Below are 14,137 nucleotides of genomic sequence, written 5' to 3'. Positions count from 1 at the left end.
TCCTACCTCAGCCTCCCGAGTAGCTGGGACTACAGGCGCCCGCCACCTCGCCCGGCTACTTTTTTGTGTTTTTAGTAGAGGCGGGGTTTCACCGTGTTAGCCAGGATGGTCTCATTCTCCTGACCTCGTGATCCGCCCACCTCGGCCTCCCAAAGTGCTGGGATTACAGGCGTGAGCCACCGCGCCCAGCTAATGTGGGTAAAATTTTTTGTGGGTAAACCGTGTACAGAATGTGTTTCGAGCCCTGGTGCCCCCTCCTCTAGTACATTTTAGGCAAATTATTGGTTTTAAATATATTAAAACAATTGAGTTAGAAATGTTATCAATTAAAGTAAATATGGATGTCTATAAGCCCTGGTGTTTACTAATCTTGCTTTCTGTTCATTAAAATATAAGTAATTTCTGTTAGAATTTAAAATATAGCAGTATTACCATAACCAAAATGAAGTGATTTAAAATACTCATATTCTGGATATGTTCTGATAAGTTCTAGGAGTTCTGTTGAGGCCTCAGATACTGACTGGGGGGATGCTTATTAGCATTTACCTATTTTGTAAATTGGCTTCTTAGAAACTTTTTTTTTTTTTAGGAAAATGTTCCGCTGCCACAAAAAGTCTGGAAACCTCTGATTTAAAATAACCTTCCTCCTTTTTGCAGTTACTTTCTTTTAGATGCAACTATATATCATAGTGGTTACGAGCACAAGCTCTGGATTCAGACTAGGTTTAAAACGGGGTTCCACTACTTCTAATTAGGTGACCTTTGGTGAGTTATTTTATCTCCGTAAGCCTGTTTCCTTACTGTTAAAAAACAGGGTGATAATAATACCTACCTCAAAGGATTGCTATAAGCATATAATAATTACATAGCTTTTTTCAGTTAAGCTTTTGGGATATATTCCAACAACTTTTAATATACTATCAACAGTTTGTCTGGATATTTGAAGTGTGAGCATCTGATTGAACACAGTGAGGAAGTCTCCAGATTCTCAACTTTGTTCTTACATCCCTAATCACACGATATTCTAGGCAGACTTTATAATCCACAAGTGGCTTTTTGTTTGTTTGTTTGTTTACTTAGGGACAGGGTCCTGCTCTGTTGCCTAGGCTGGAGTGCAGTGGTGTCATCACTGCTCCCTGCAGCCTCGACCTCCTAGGCTTAAGTAATCCTCCTACCTCAGCCTCCCAAGTAGCTGAGACTGCAGGAGCATGACACCATGCCCAGCTAATTTTTGTATTTCTTGTAGAAACAGGGTTGCATCATGTTGCCCAAGCTGGTCTTGAATTCCTGGGCTCAAGTGGTCCACCTGCCTCAGCCTCCCAAAGTTGTTTGGAAGGATTACAGGTTTGAGCCACCGTGCTTGGCCATCTTCAAGTGTTAAATCCATTTCCCTGAGCCATTCTTTCCTGGACTATTCCATTCTAGTCTTATCTAATGAATCCCCACAGCTTTGTCCATACCTCATCAGTTCCTTTTGCTTGGTCTTCAAAGCTTTGCCTTTCCTCCACCCCTCTCAACTACTGGCACTGATGATTTCCATCTATAATTCATTGTCCCCAATTCCCATTCCAGTCTTGATCAAGTCTAGCAATATGTTGTGAACTCTTCAAATACTAGGCTATTCTAGGACAAGGAGATTTAAAAAATCAAAGAAGGTTTGAATAGAAGGAGATACCAAGCCATGGGGACTTAGAGAATGTACCATATTAGATGCTGTATTCGTGGCATCAAGACTAATTACGGGTCCCTGGACAGTAGCTGCAGTATGCTTACCTGTCATTCATCTCTGGCTAAAGGCTCTGTCACTTGCACTTGGGAGCTAAGGGTGGACACCTTGATTTGGTTGAAACCAAGAATCTCCGGTCTCTGGGAGGCTTGTTCTGGAATAGATTCTTACTGATAAAATCACATGACATTGTCAGTTCTATTCTTAGATATTAATCATGTCCCTGATAGTTTACATGAACTTTTTAAAGTGCCTTGTGCATTAATTAATAATCAACCTGAAATGGTGTTTACTTTGAAACACTGTCATTATCAGAATAAAGTAGCCAAAGTGTTAAGAAGCCTGAATTTTGAATCAGAATTTTATCTGTATCTAATGTAATATAAGTAAAGTACAAGTTGTGTTAAATGCGTATTGAAGATGAGAATAACAGTAGTGATTATAGTTAAATGAGACATGATCTCTTGATATACATCTTAGAAAATAAGAGGTTTGTTTTTTTCTTTAAGAGACAGGGTCTCTCTGTCTCCCAGGCTGGGGCATAGTGGCACAATTATAACTCACCACAGCCCCAAATTACTGTTCTTGAATGATCTTCCCATTTCAGCATCCTGAGTAGCTGGGACTACAGGTGCACACCACCATCCCCAGCTAATTAAAAAAAAATTTTTTTTTTTGTAGAGATGGTATCTTGCTTTGTTGCCCAGGCTGGAAAATAAGAGTTTTTAAAAGAGCCATCATATCTGGCACATTTGTATTAGTGTCTAACACGAATATAGTTTTTGTTTTCTAGTCTATTGGAGTCAATTTTATGTTTCTGTGACAGATTTCTATGTACAGTCGTGCCTTTACCGTTGTTTTTTTTTTTTTTTTAATTCATGATTTTCAAGGGTTGTTCATTTTTCTTTTTTAAAAGTAACTAAAATAATCCCTTCAGGATTGAATTTTTTTCTCACTTTCCCTAAATCAGATCTTTTCCAGTTCCCTTCCTTAAAGCCAGATGATTCCCTCCACTTGTATGTCTCCAGCTACAACCCTGATCCCTGCTTCTTTCTTTAATTTCTATTTCCCTACTCCTGCCTAAACTGCCTGTTAGTAAATGTTGGCCTTCTTTGAAAATTAGAGGTCTCTTCCTTGAGGGTACTATCTGTTACTTCTGACAGGGCTGTGTTTCACTATGCTGCCTAGTTATTCTCACAATTGCATGATGTCTCTTCATTCTCTTATACTTGGCAGATTTTTGTGTGTGTGCACTTAGAAATAGTATTGTTTTTAAGAATTGGACTGTTTCATGACATTATTTTTAATGTATCTTTCTAATTATAATGCAAGGTTTACCTATGAAAGTCATCTTCCTAGATAACTGTTTAGGTAATAAATATAATGTATATGATAGCTGTACAATAGAAATGAAGAAGAAAGTTATTCATTAAAGTAAATCAAATTAATATTCTTGGAGTATGTATTTTAAAAAATGTAATTGATAACTTTTGCCCAATATTTGAATTTCAGGAATCTGTGTTGACATCCTTGATTACTTTTTTTTTTTTTTTTTTTTTTGAGACGGAGTCTTGCTCTGTCGCCCAGGCTGGAGTGCAGTGGCCGGATCTCAGCTCACTGCAAGCTCCGCCTCCCGGGTTCACGCCATTCTCCGGCCTCAGCCTCCCGAGTAGCTGGGACTACAGACGCCCGCCACCTCGCCCGGCTAGTTTTTTGTATTTCTTAATAGAGACGGGGTTTCACTATGTTAGCCAGGATGGTCTCGATCTCCTGACCTCGTGATCCACCCGTCTCGGCCTCCCAAAGTGCTGGGATTACAGGCTTGAGCCACCGCGCCCGGCCTGATTACTTTTATAGACTTTAGAGTGTGTGTGTGTGTGTGTGTGTGTGTGTGTGTGTGCGCGCGCGCGTGTGTGTGTAGAGTTTGGTTATTGAAATTGGAAGTATAGAAAAGGGAAACAGTTACAGGGATTACTATTAGAGTACATAATCAAATTATAAGAGCTCCGTAGACCAACCTAACCCTCTGCAGCAGTCAGGCATATGGAGAGCCTGTCTGCCACTCTCTGAGAAGTTACTTTAATAAGAAAGTTATGTAAGACAGTGAGAAGGCAGGTAGCTCTGTCCTGAAATCCAAAGTTTTACTGTCCTTTCATCTTCATCTTAATCTATACTCCATTCTCTTCACCTTTTCCTTATAATTTGGCTTAAGTCCCAACCCCAGCATTTATACTTGGGTTCTTTTCCTATCTGTATCTTCTTGCTTATTTTGAATGTTTAAAAAGAGGTCAGAAGAGGCTATTATCAAATACCTGGAGTCTTGCAAGTAGCACGGGATGGAGATTTGTGTAGATTATAGAGCTCATGCTGCATCTACAGACAGCAGCTGCCACTTGGCTTAATACAGTGTTTGACAACTGGTACTGCAGGCCCATTCTTTCCGGAGTTTCCAGATTTTTCGTCTTGAAAATCTAGATTTGTATGCAATTTTAAAAATGTAATTGTTTAACTCAATTATTTTTATAAAAGCAATGAATGGTCCAAATGTATGTTGGCCAAAATTGGCCCATAATCCATGAATTTACAACTGCTCTTTTAGGGTAACAATATCTAATCACAATTGCACAATAAAAACCACCTCTGGAGGTGTTTTTTTTTTTGCCTAAACTGTAACTCCAGAAACAGAGATTCAACAGTTTTAGCAAAATGTACCATAGTATCAGTGCTGTCCCTCTCATGTAACTGAGTATTGCCACTGTTAGGCCCATACCCACCAAGTTTGACTCACTTAGATATGCCACTGCTGATCAGGCCTGAGTTTCTCCTATGTATTTTGGCGCTGTATTTAAACTGATAGCTGGACCAAGAATAAGGAAGGTTGCCCTGACTCCATTTTCATATGTTCTCCACCTTATACCCTTTCCCACAGGTTTTTAGTTTTGAATGTTTTTTTCCCCAGCTTTTAAATTTAGCTTTTAAATGTTTCCTGGTTATGACAACTGTATGCAAAAGCAGAAAAAGTTTCTAATTATCTTGCCTCAGTGGTTATACATTTAGGTCCAAGTAAGGGGTGAGACCTGTTATATATGTAGAGTCCAATTACTTCTGGTGTTTGTAAAGTTTTAGAGACTGTATCAACTGCCTTTTAAAAATGTTGCATCTGTTAAGTTCTGCTAAGGGATGTCCATCTCTATGTGCTGTAATCCTATGTAGTACGCCGTGGTTAAGTTACATATCTCTATTCTAGTCCGTGGAAACATTTCTGTAGACAAGCAATACTTGAATGTGTGGGCCCTTAGAAGCTTGTATTCTTGGCAGTTGAAAGTAACATTAAAAATGACCACGTTTGGGACCTGGAAGCCCTGGCCATTAAAGCAGACCTCAGTGAAGCTTTTGCTGAAAAAGAGGGATGTATGCTCTGATTCAGGCTTTGTAGACTTGGTAGAATTTGGAGCATTTGTGCCCTGAAGTATTTCTATGCAGACATCTAGGCTAAGTGGGCATTACTGTTCACTTGCTTCTTTTGCGGTTATATTTTATACCAGGTTATAAAATTTCAGAAAGACTCTAATCTCTCCTAGGAGAAACTTCTCTGGAAGACCATACAATCACTTCATTCATTATTAATCCCAGCTGACTTCCTTGGCACTAATCATACTTTCAGTTTCACAATGCTTATTTACTAGGTGTCTAGCAGCCAACCTCTCAATAAGCTTACATGTCCTCTACAAGGGAGAACAAATGTATCCAAGGGTCACTCTGGCAGTAAATCTCTGCATCAGTTATCTTGTTATGCTTGATCACAAATGAGCCTTACTTAAAGTGACATAACAAAGGTTCTTTCTTTCTTATATTATATGTACATTGTGTGTCATCTTTGGCTCTGCTCTACCTTGTCTTCATTCTGGGTCCCAGACTGGTAGCACGCCCTGTTTGCGACGTGGCTAGTCTCATGGCCAAGGGAAAAAAGCAGCATAATGAAATCATGTGTTTCTTTTTTTTCTTTTTTCTTTTTGAGATGGAGTCTTGCTCTGTCGCCCAGGCGGGAATGCAGTGGTGCGATCTCGGCTCACTGCAAGCTCTGCCTCCCGGGTTCACGCCATTCTCCTGCCTCAGCCTTCCGAGTAGCTGGGACTACAGGTGCCCGCCACCACGCCTGGCTAAGTTTTTTATATTTTTAATAGAGACGGGGTTTCACCATGTTAGACAGGATAGTCTCAATCTCCTGACCTTGTGATCCGCCCACCTCGGCCTCCCAAAGTGCTGGGATTACAGGTGTGAGCCCCCACACCTGGCCCATAAGTTGTTTCTTAAAGCTTCCTTTCAAAAGTTACACATTCCACTTCTACCCACATGTCATTGGCCAAAGCAAGTCACATGGCCAGGCCTAATGTCAGTGGGGGGAAGAAGAACTTTTTTTTTAATGATAATATCATCTAATACATTTTGCTTATCTCCAGACCTTATAGCTTGGATGTTAGGTGTCTCGTCAGTCAACAGAAGAGCAGATACTAGGTGTAAAATGTGTGCTTCAGTGCCACACCAGCAGTCATGTGAATTGACACAGTAGCTGTCATCGCTCTTATACCTGTCCTTAGGCAATAAGGCAGTAATTATTTTATCAGGTAATAACACCAATAGTGGTCAATGTTCTTATCAAGAACAATTTTCCCCTTACCTATTTAATATTTTACTTCTCCCAAATCCACAAGTTCCGTGGATGCATACTTCTTAAGACACAAGTTGAACCACAAGTTTCCACTTTTGGCCTTTGTGGAAAGCTCACAAGTAATGTTTTGTTTTGTTTTGTTTTGTTTGAAATGGAGTTTCCCTCTGTCGCCCAGGCTAGAGTGCAGTGGTGCAATCTCAGCTCACTGCAAGCTGCACCTCCCAGGTTCATGCCATTCTCCTGCCTCAGCCTCCCGGTAGCTGGGACTACAGGCGCCCGCTACCACTCCCAGCTAATGTTTTGTATTTTTAGTAGAGATGGGGTTTCACCATGTTAGCCAGGATGGTCTCGATCTCCTGACCTTGTGATCTGGCCACCTCGGCCTCCCAAAGTGCTGGGGTTACAAGCGTGAGCCACCACACCCGGCCACAAGTAATGTTTTTATACATATTATGCTTGTTAAAAGCTAGAGTTTCTGCCCTGAAGTTACCTTTATCATATCTAGCTCTTTTTATCAGTTCCTGTTGCCACAAATTGAGGCTTATGCTCTCTAATGTTAATTGGATTGAGTTTTCTCACCTTAAATCATATGTTCTGACAATATCTAAACCAGTTTTGTCTCTGGTGATGATCTCAGCACTCTTACTCAGATTTCCAATCCTTATCACATCATTGAATTCAATACTTCCATGAATCGTATTTTATTTCTAAAAAGATTAGGCCAGTCTCTTAAGCTGTTTAGACTGAAATAGTTACTTTATCTGTGGAACTGCCCAATTATCAGTTCTGGATTTTCTTGCCTCCCTTATTCCTGGCTACCCATGACTCCTCTGAAAACCTTAAACAATTTTTTTTGGAAAGCTGTTTACTTTGTTATAATAGATTAATAGGTATCTTCACAGGAATACCTTTAAAATATATTTTATTATATAATTGTTTATAAATATGATAAAGTAGGAAATTAGATTTATTACTTCAAAGTTAGGAAAATTTTCATTAAAAAGTGGCACTTCCAAATAAATATGAAATTTAGAGCCTGTTTCCTACTAGACATTGTAAATATGTGGGTTTCTTGACCCTAACTTTTAAAAAAGTTTTGAAACAGCTTCCAAATTTGTCTTATTGTCTAGATCACAAGAGACACCTGGAGATGGGAAGCCTCCAGCTTTACCACCCAAACAATCAAAGAAAAACAGTTGGAACCAAATTCATTATTCACACTCGCAACAAGATCTAGAAAGTCATATTAATGAAACATTTGATATTCCATCTTCTCCTGAAAAGCCCACTGTAAGTAGCTTCTTCAGATATTCTCATTTTTCTTTGAATTTTTAAAATCCTAAATGAAATTTCTTTTGTACTGTGGTATTTTTTAGTTGTAAGTTGTATTACAGTACCTTCTCTTTTTCATCATATTCTTTGGTCATGAATTGTGCCATGATGTAACTCGATATAAGTTCTATAATTAGAAGTGACCATGGAGTGCACAGAGTATATAATTAAATAAGCTTTGGGGTTAAGGGAAGATTCCTAGAAGAGATCATCTCTGATAAGAACTAGTCAGATTTTTTCCTTCAAAGAGCAGGCATAGAACATACTAAATGAAAGAAGCCCAGGACAAATAGCCATGTGTTGTATGATTTCGTATACGTGAAATATCCAAAACAGTCAGATCTATCAAGAGACAGTAAGTAGATTTGTGGTTGACTAGGCTTTGGAGGATGGCAGGTAGGGAAATGGGGAACGACTGCTAATGGATACAAGATTTCTTTTGGAGTTGATGAAAATATTCTAAAATTAGATAATAGTGATGTTTGTACACCTCTGTGACAAGAGTAAAAATTATGGAAATATACACTTTAAATAGGTGAATTATATGTGAATTATATCTCAATAAAGCTGTTTTTTAAAATCACATATATCAAGCAGAGGAAGTATCATTTGAATTCATGTAACATTTATGAGCACCCTCTGTGTACTCATACATATGAACCTGGCTTGCTATGAGCCAAGTTCTACGGATATAGCAATTAATAAAGACAGACATGGCCTCTGTACCTCCTGTCACTTAATAGGCTAGCATGTGCTGGCAAGAATGCATGAGAGGATATATCTGGTTGGGCTAACTGCAAGTTATTAGTCAAAGAATTTACTTTTCTGAACTAAAATTTTTACTAGAATTATGATTTTTTACAAACTATACGTAATATAAGCATATAAAGAGTATGCTTCCTATATATCTGAAGAATAGATTTTAAGTGAAGAAAATTACAGGTTATTTAATTTTGTCTTTTTAAGCCTAATGGTGGTATTCCACATGATAATCTTGTCCTAATCAGAATGAAACCTGATGAAAATGGAAGGTTTGGATTCAATGTAAAGGTAATCTGGAATTTATTTTATACTCAGTTTTTAAATTAAGGTGTTCTTATTTTGGTAATATTTGACTAACATTTTACTTACTCTCTTTTTAAGGGAGGATATGATCAGAAGATGCCTGTGATTGTGTCTCGAGTAGCACCAGGAACACCTGTGAGTTATCTAAATGTTTCAAATAAATCCTGTTTTGAAGAATATGTACTTATTTTATAATTCTTATTAGTTTAAATAAAGGAAGGAATTTCATCATTTCTTTTATTAAATGTCAGATGTTGGCTGAATCTCTTTAAGTTGCTGGGAAGTTAGTTTTTACTTGTTCTCTAAAAGTTTTAAAAATCCGTGTTTTTATAAAGAAGCTATTTATGACTTTCAGTGCTTCTAAAGCATTAACAGAGTCTATCAAAATAACCCCCTTAAAAAACAAAATATAGACAGAGGTATAGTTTTGTGAGGGGTTTTGTTTGCTTGTTTATTTTTTATTAGAGTAGTTTAAGTACATTATACTTGCCTACGCGCGCCTTTAAAATTTTACTTTAAATGGAAATGATACTACAAGAACCAGCAGCCTGAGAGAAAGAGGCCAGCTATGCTTTTTTTGGTGCTTTGCAGCAACCTCAAAGTTGGTTTGAAAATCACAACTGAGATTGATCAAGGATATCATGTTATATGGTTTTGGTTCTGGTTTTTAAGGACCTTGTTTTTTGCTAAAATAACAGGGTACTCCTGGAATACCCCTGGCATGAGCATAAAGACAGAATAGCTTATTTAAATATAAATACGTCAGATAGCTATTGAGGTGTCACATGAAACTAAAGAGCATGAATGCAATCATACCTCTACAAGAAACTTTTTAAATCATCAAGACTTTCTACTTTTCATCTGTTTCTTTTTATGTGATTGTTTGATTCCTCTCAGTGCAGATGAATTTGTACATTGAAGCAGCCTACCTCTCAAGCCACTCCAGATAAACACTCCAGTCTAAGTAAAAACAGTGTACTTAGTAGCAGCTTCAAGCAGAGTTTTGTAACACCACTACCACACACACACACGATTGTGACTCGTAAGTCTCCACTAAATAGAAATTGTATAACTACCTACTGCTATTGTGATCCTCAATCCATGGAGTAGGATATGACTACTAATAACTTCCAGGTTTGTATATTACCAGCTCAGTAGCCCACAGTGACCTCGCAGTCTAAATTATAAACTCCTGGGAAGTAAACCCTTAATAGACCCGGCATGGATCATATTTCCTCACTTGAAAAAAGTCTGTTGTGACTGGGGGACGAGACCAGGGATATAATGTATAAAATGACTCCTGGGGACATGCTATTAATATGTATGTAAAAGATGGGGACAAAGATGGTAGAGATAATCCAAAATTATTTATTTTATATATATTTGATGGGAAATGTGAATATGATTGGGACTGCAGATGAAGGGATGAAGGATTGATGAATTATTATCTATCATGTAGAAAGGTAATAGATAATATCTAAAACAGAAAAGAATAACAATAGAGAGATGTTAGAGATGCAGAGGTAAATACAGAAAGATATATCTAAAGTGTTAAAACAACACTTTTAGAGATGGGGAGGTGGTAGGGAGGAACACAAATAGTTTCTTAACAATCTTACATAACTAGTCAAATCTTTTAATGGTGTGATTTATAACTTTGCTAAAAACAAAAATTTAAGACTTAAAGCAGTTGTATATCTTTTGGCCTGACAATTTCACATTTAGGAATTTCCCCTAATGAAATAATTCGACTAGGGAACAAAGAGTACTTACACAAGGATATTACCTGTATGGTTTATAACAGTTTAAAGTGGAAAAATAATCAAATGTGACTAGGGAACAAAGAAAACTTATACAAGGATATTAACTGTATGGTTTATAACTGTTTAATGTGGAAAAATAATCAAATGTGACTGGGGAACAAAGAATACTTACACAAGGATATTAATTATAGTATGGTTTCTAACAGTTTAAAATGAAAAATAACCAAAATGTTTATCGTTAAAGTTGGGGAAACAAATTATATGGTGCTTTGTGTCTATTGAGATGATAATGTAACTCTATATAAATATGGAAATATATCCATAAGATGGCATTATGGAAAAATACATGTTATAATTTCACATATATGTTTGAACCAGTTTGTTAAAATATTACATATGTAGAAAAATTCTGGAAACATGCTTTAAAAAGTTAACAGTGTTTAATGTGGATAATGGAATTACAGGTATTCTGTATTTTTTTGATTGTCTGGATCATGACAATGAGCATCTGTTGCTCTTAGAAAGTATAATACACATTTCTTTATTTACATGACAGTTGTAATAGTCAATGACTTACATGCATAAAAAAAGTATTCATTTTTCTGAGCAATGAATATGGATAGTTTTCAATTAAGTCAAGGTTTCACAGAATATTCTATAGATATATTCATTTCCAAACAGAATTCTAAAACTCTTTTTTTTTTTTTTTTTTTTTTTTTGAGACGGAGTCTCGCTCTGTCGTCCAGGCTGGAGTGCAGTGGCCAGAGCTCAGCTCACTGCAAGCTCCGACTCCCGGGTTCACGCCATTCTCCTCCCTCAGCCTCCCGAGTAGCTGGGACTACAGGCGCCCACCACCACGCCCGGCTAATATTTTGTATTTTTTAGTAGAGACGGGGTTTCACCGTGTTAGCCAGGATGGTCTTGATCTCCTGACCTCGTGATCCACCCATCTCAGCCTCCCAAAGAGCTGGGATTACAGGCTTGAGCCACCGCGCCCAGCCTCTAAAACTCTTAAGTTCTCTTTTTAATCTGTACATATTGTTGGTAATTTTTCCCTTTTGCCATGTAGAACTATGTTCCATAAATATTGGCTGAAATTTAGAACAAATTAAAACGTAGTCATTCTATTGGGGGAAAAAATTAAAACAATGGGAATTTATTATTTTTGTATTATTTTATTAATTTAGAGACCACCACAACCTTCTAATTAGAAACCACAGTTTAGGCAATCAGGGGAAAAGGAAAAGGTTTCTGTTTTTTTATGAATACGTAATAGTTGTACATATTTATGGAGTTCAAATATTTTATTGTCATTTTTTATATTGGACATCTTCTGAAATGGATAAAATAACTCCCAATTAAAGTTATGATTCTCCTTCTGTTTGATAATCTTAGCCAAAAGCTGTTGCTCCAACAAAACTCGTTTTAACATTATTGGCCAGGTGTGATGCTCATGCCTATAATCTTAGCACTTTGGGAGGCTAAGGTGGGAGGATTGCTTGAGCTCAGGAGTTTAAGACTACCCTGGGCAACATCGTGAAACCTTGTTTCTACAAAAAAATACTTTAAAATTGGCCAGATATGGTGGTACATGCCTGTGATGCCAGCTACTCCAGTGACTGAAGTGGGAGGATCACTTGAGCCCAGGAGATAACGGCTGCAGTGAGCTGTGATCACACCACTACACTCCAGCCTAAGCAACAGACCAAGACCCTGTCTCAAATATATAGCGTGACCCTGTCTGAAATACACACACACACACACACACAGCAAGACCCTCAACATACATATTTGAGCAAGACAGGGTCTTGCTCTGTATGTGTATATATATATACACAAACAGTTAATTTAGACTTGTCAGCTCGGAATGAAATGCAAATAAAAATTGTAACATACCTGACAAAAGGCATATTAACTATAAGAGAGTTCCCTTTAGTGATAATGGATACAGTAAGAGATTCACAGCTATCCTCTTTAACACATAGACCACCTCTTTTTCTCTGCCAACTACACTGTGCACAAAATAATGTGAGGGAAAGCTCTATCTGCTATAGCCTATAATTACGTTTTCCCCAGTACCATTGGCTCCCAATTCACTACACTTCAGGTATCTCAAAGACATCTACAAAAACTTGGAACTAATTGGTATACAAAAGCATCACACTGCTAGTGCACAGAGGGAGTATATGAATGTCTGTCATCTACTTCACTACATAAGTAGACAAAAAAGCAACTTGAGAGAATGAGCATAACTCTAAATTTGAACATTCCAGATTTTAAAGCTTTGGGTTGAATTATCTTTATCTTCACAACAACTCTAAGAAATAACCAGAACTTTTCATTTTCAGATGTCTTTTCAGAACTTCAGATGTCTAAGATCACACATGTCAGAAGTAGCAGAGTAACTTCTAGACCAGTATTTTTTCCACTAATGACAATCCTTATTGGATTTTATTGACTTTGTGTTGATAATGAATTTCAATAGTTGTGCTTTTGTTTCTTCATGCCTTTACCACAAGCGGTTCCCTTTTTTGTAAGATCCAACCCCATCAGTTCCTTCTCAAGCTGGCCTATCATTCTTCAACCTTCACTGTCATATATTTTCATTGCTATGTTCCCAAAACATGCTGTCTATATTTCTATTTCTTTTGTCTCTTTTACCCTAATTGCTGTTTGTCTTCTCACTTTGCACTATAGTGCAAGACTATAAAAACGACCATGCAAGATGAAATCGTGCAGGATCTTGATGATTAATGGGAAAAATTATGGTTGTTCCCAAGACCTTTAAATTTGTTGTCAAAACATTAAGAATTTCCTTTACTGTCTCTTACAAAGGTAAAAGGAAATGAAAAAAATAGTAAAGCTAATATGGGATTTTGTATCCTGTAATTCAAAACATTAGAAACACTGAGAATTTAAATGTTTTATTTTCTTGTGAAAACTCATCATGAGTAGTTTAAATGGTGCTTGCCTCCTCCCCGTGGTACAGCTTAGAATACCAAATGAGCTTCACTTCTTGCCTTGCCAAATTGTCGTAATACTGTCTACTTGACATGCTTTCAACACTTTGTCCTTTGAACTTTCGATGTGAAATATCTCCAAAAGTTCTTTTGGCTACATATCTAGAGTCTCTCGAACAACACCAGTGTTAACATTCCCGTGGTCATCTATTGCTTCTCTAACTCTATTGATGGTCAATTCAAACTTCACCTCTAGCATTATTCACTTTGCTGCACTTTCATCTTTTGTGATCAATTCCCTCTTTAGGTTTAGGTTATTCATTTTAATATGGGTTTATCTCTGGGAGACTAGGAGGCAGCCCAACTACATGCTTTCCTGTCTGCACTTGAACTGAAAACAGATGACCATCAAACTTTGGAAGAACTGATGTGACTGGCCACTGATTATGATGTGTGTCTATTATTTATGTAGTGATTTTTGTATTGAAGCTAGCAGCAAAGTTTGTACTTTTTACAGTTATTCACAGTAAATACACTGTGGTAACTAAAGTTTGAATCGTATTGTTGGGGGACTGGTGTTATTTAATTAAATCATGATGACTGAAGTTTGTATGTATCTAGA

At 37.3% G+C, this 14,137-nt stretch overlaps 1 protein-coding gene across 2 annotated transcripts in view; it reads left to right on the top strand.

Moving 5' to 3' along the window:
• LOC112617128 (tyrosine-protein phosphatase non-receptor type 4) overlaps window positions 1–14,137 on the top strand; it is a 223,098-nt gene that overhangs the window by 183,014 nt on the left and 25,947 nt on the right. For both annotated transcript variants that reach the window (XM_025373857.1, XM_025373856.1), the window contains 3 exons: window positions 7,526–7,685; window positions 8,694–8,777; window positions 8,871–8,927. In XM_025373857.1, coding sequence (XP_025229642.1) covers window positions 7,526–7,685; window positions 8,694–8,777; window positions 8,871–8,927 — 301 coding nt within the window. The remainder of the gene's footprint in view (window positions 1–7,525; window positions 7,686–8,693; window positions 8,778–8,870; window positions 8,928–14,137) is intronic.

The sequence above is a fragment of the Theropithecus gelada genome, unplaced genomic scaffold, assembly GCF_003255815.1.
Source record: "Theropithecus gelada isolate Dixy unplaced genomic scaffold, Tgel_1.0 HiC_scaffold_15883, whole genome shotgun sequence".
NCBI classification, from domain to species: Eukaryota; Metazoa; Chordata; class Mammalia; order Primates; family Cercopithecidae; genus Theropithecus; species Theropithecus gelada.
Note: the sequence above shows the minus strand (reverse complement) of the source record. Positions and strands in the feature narration are given on the sequence as shown.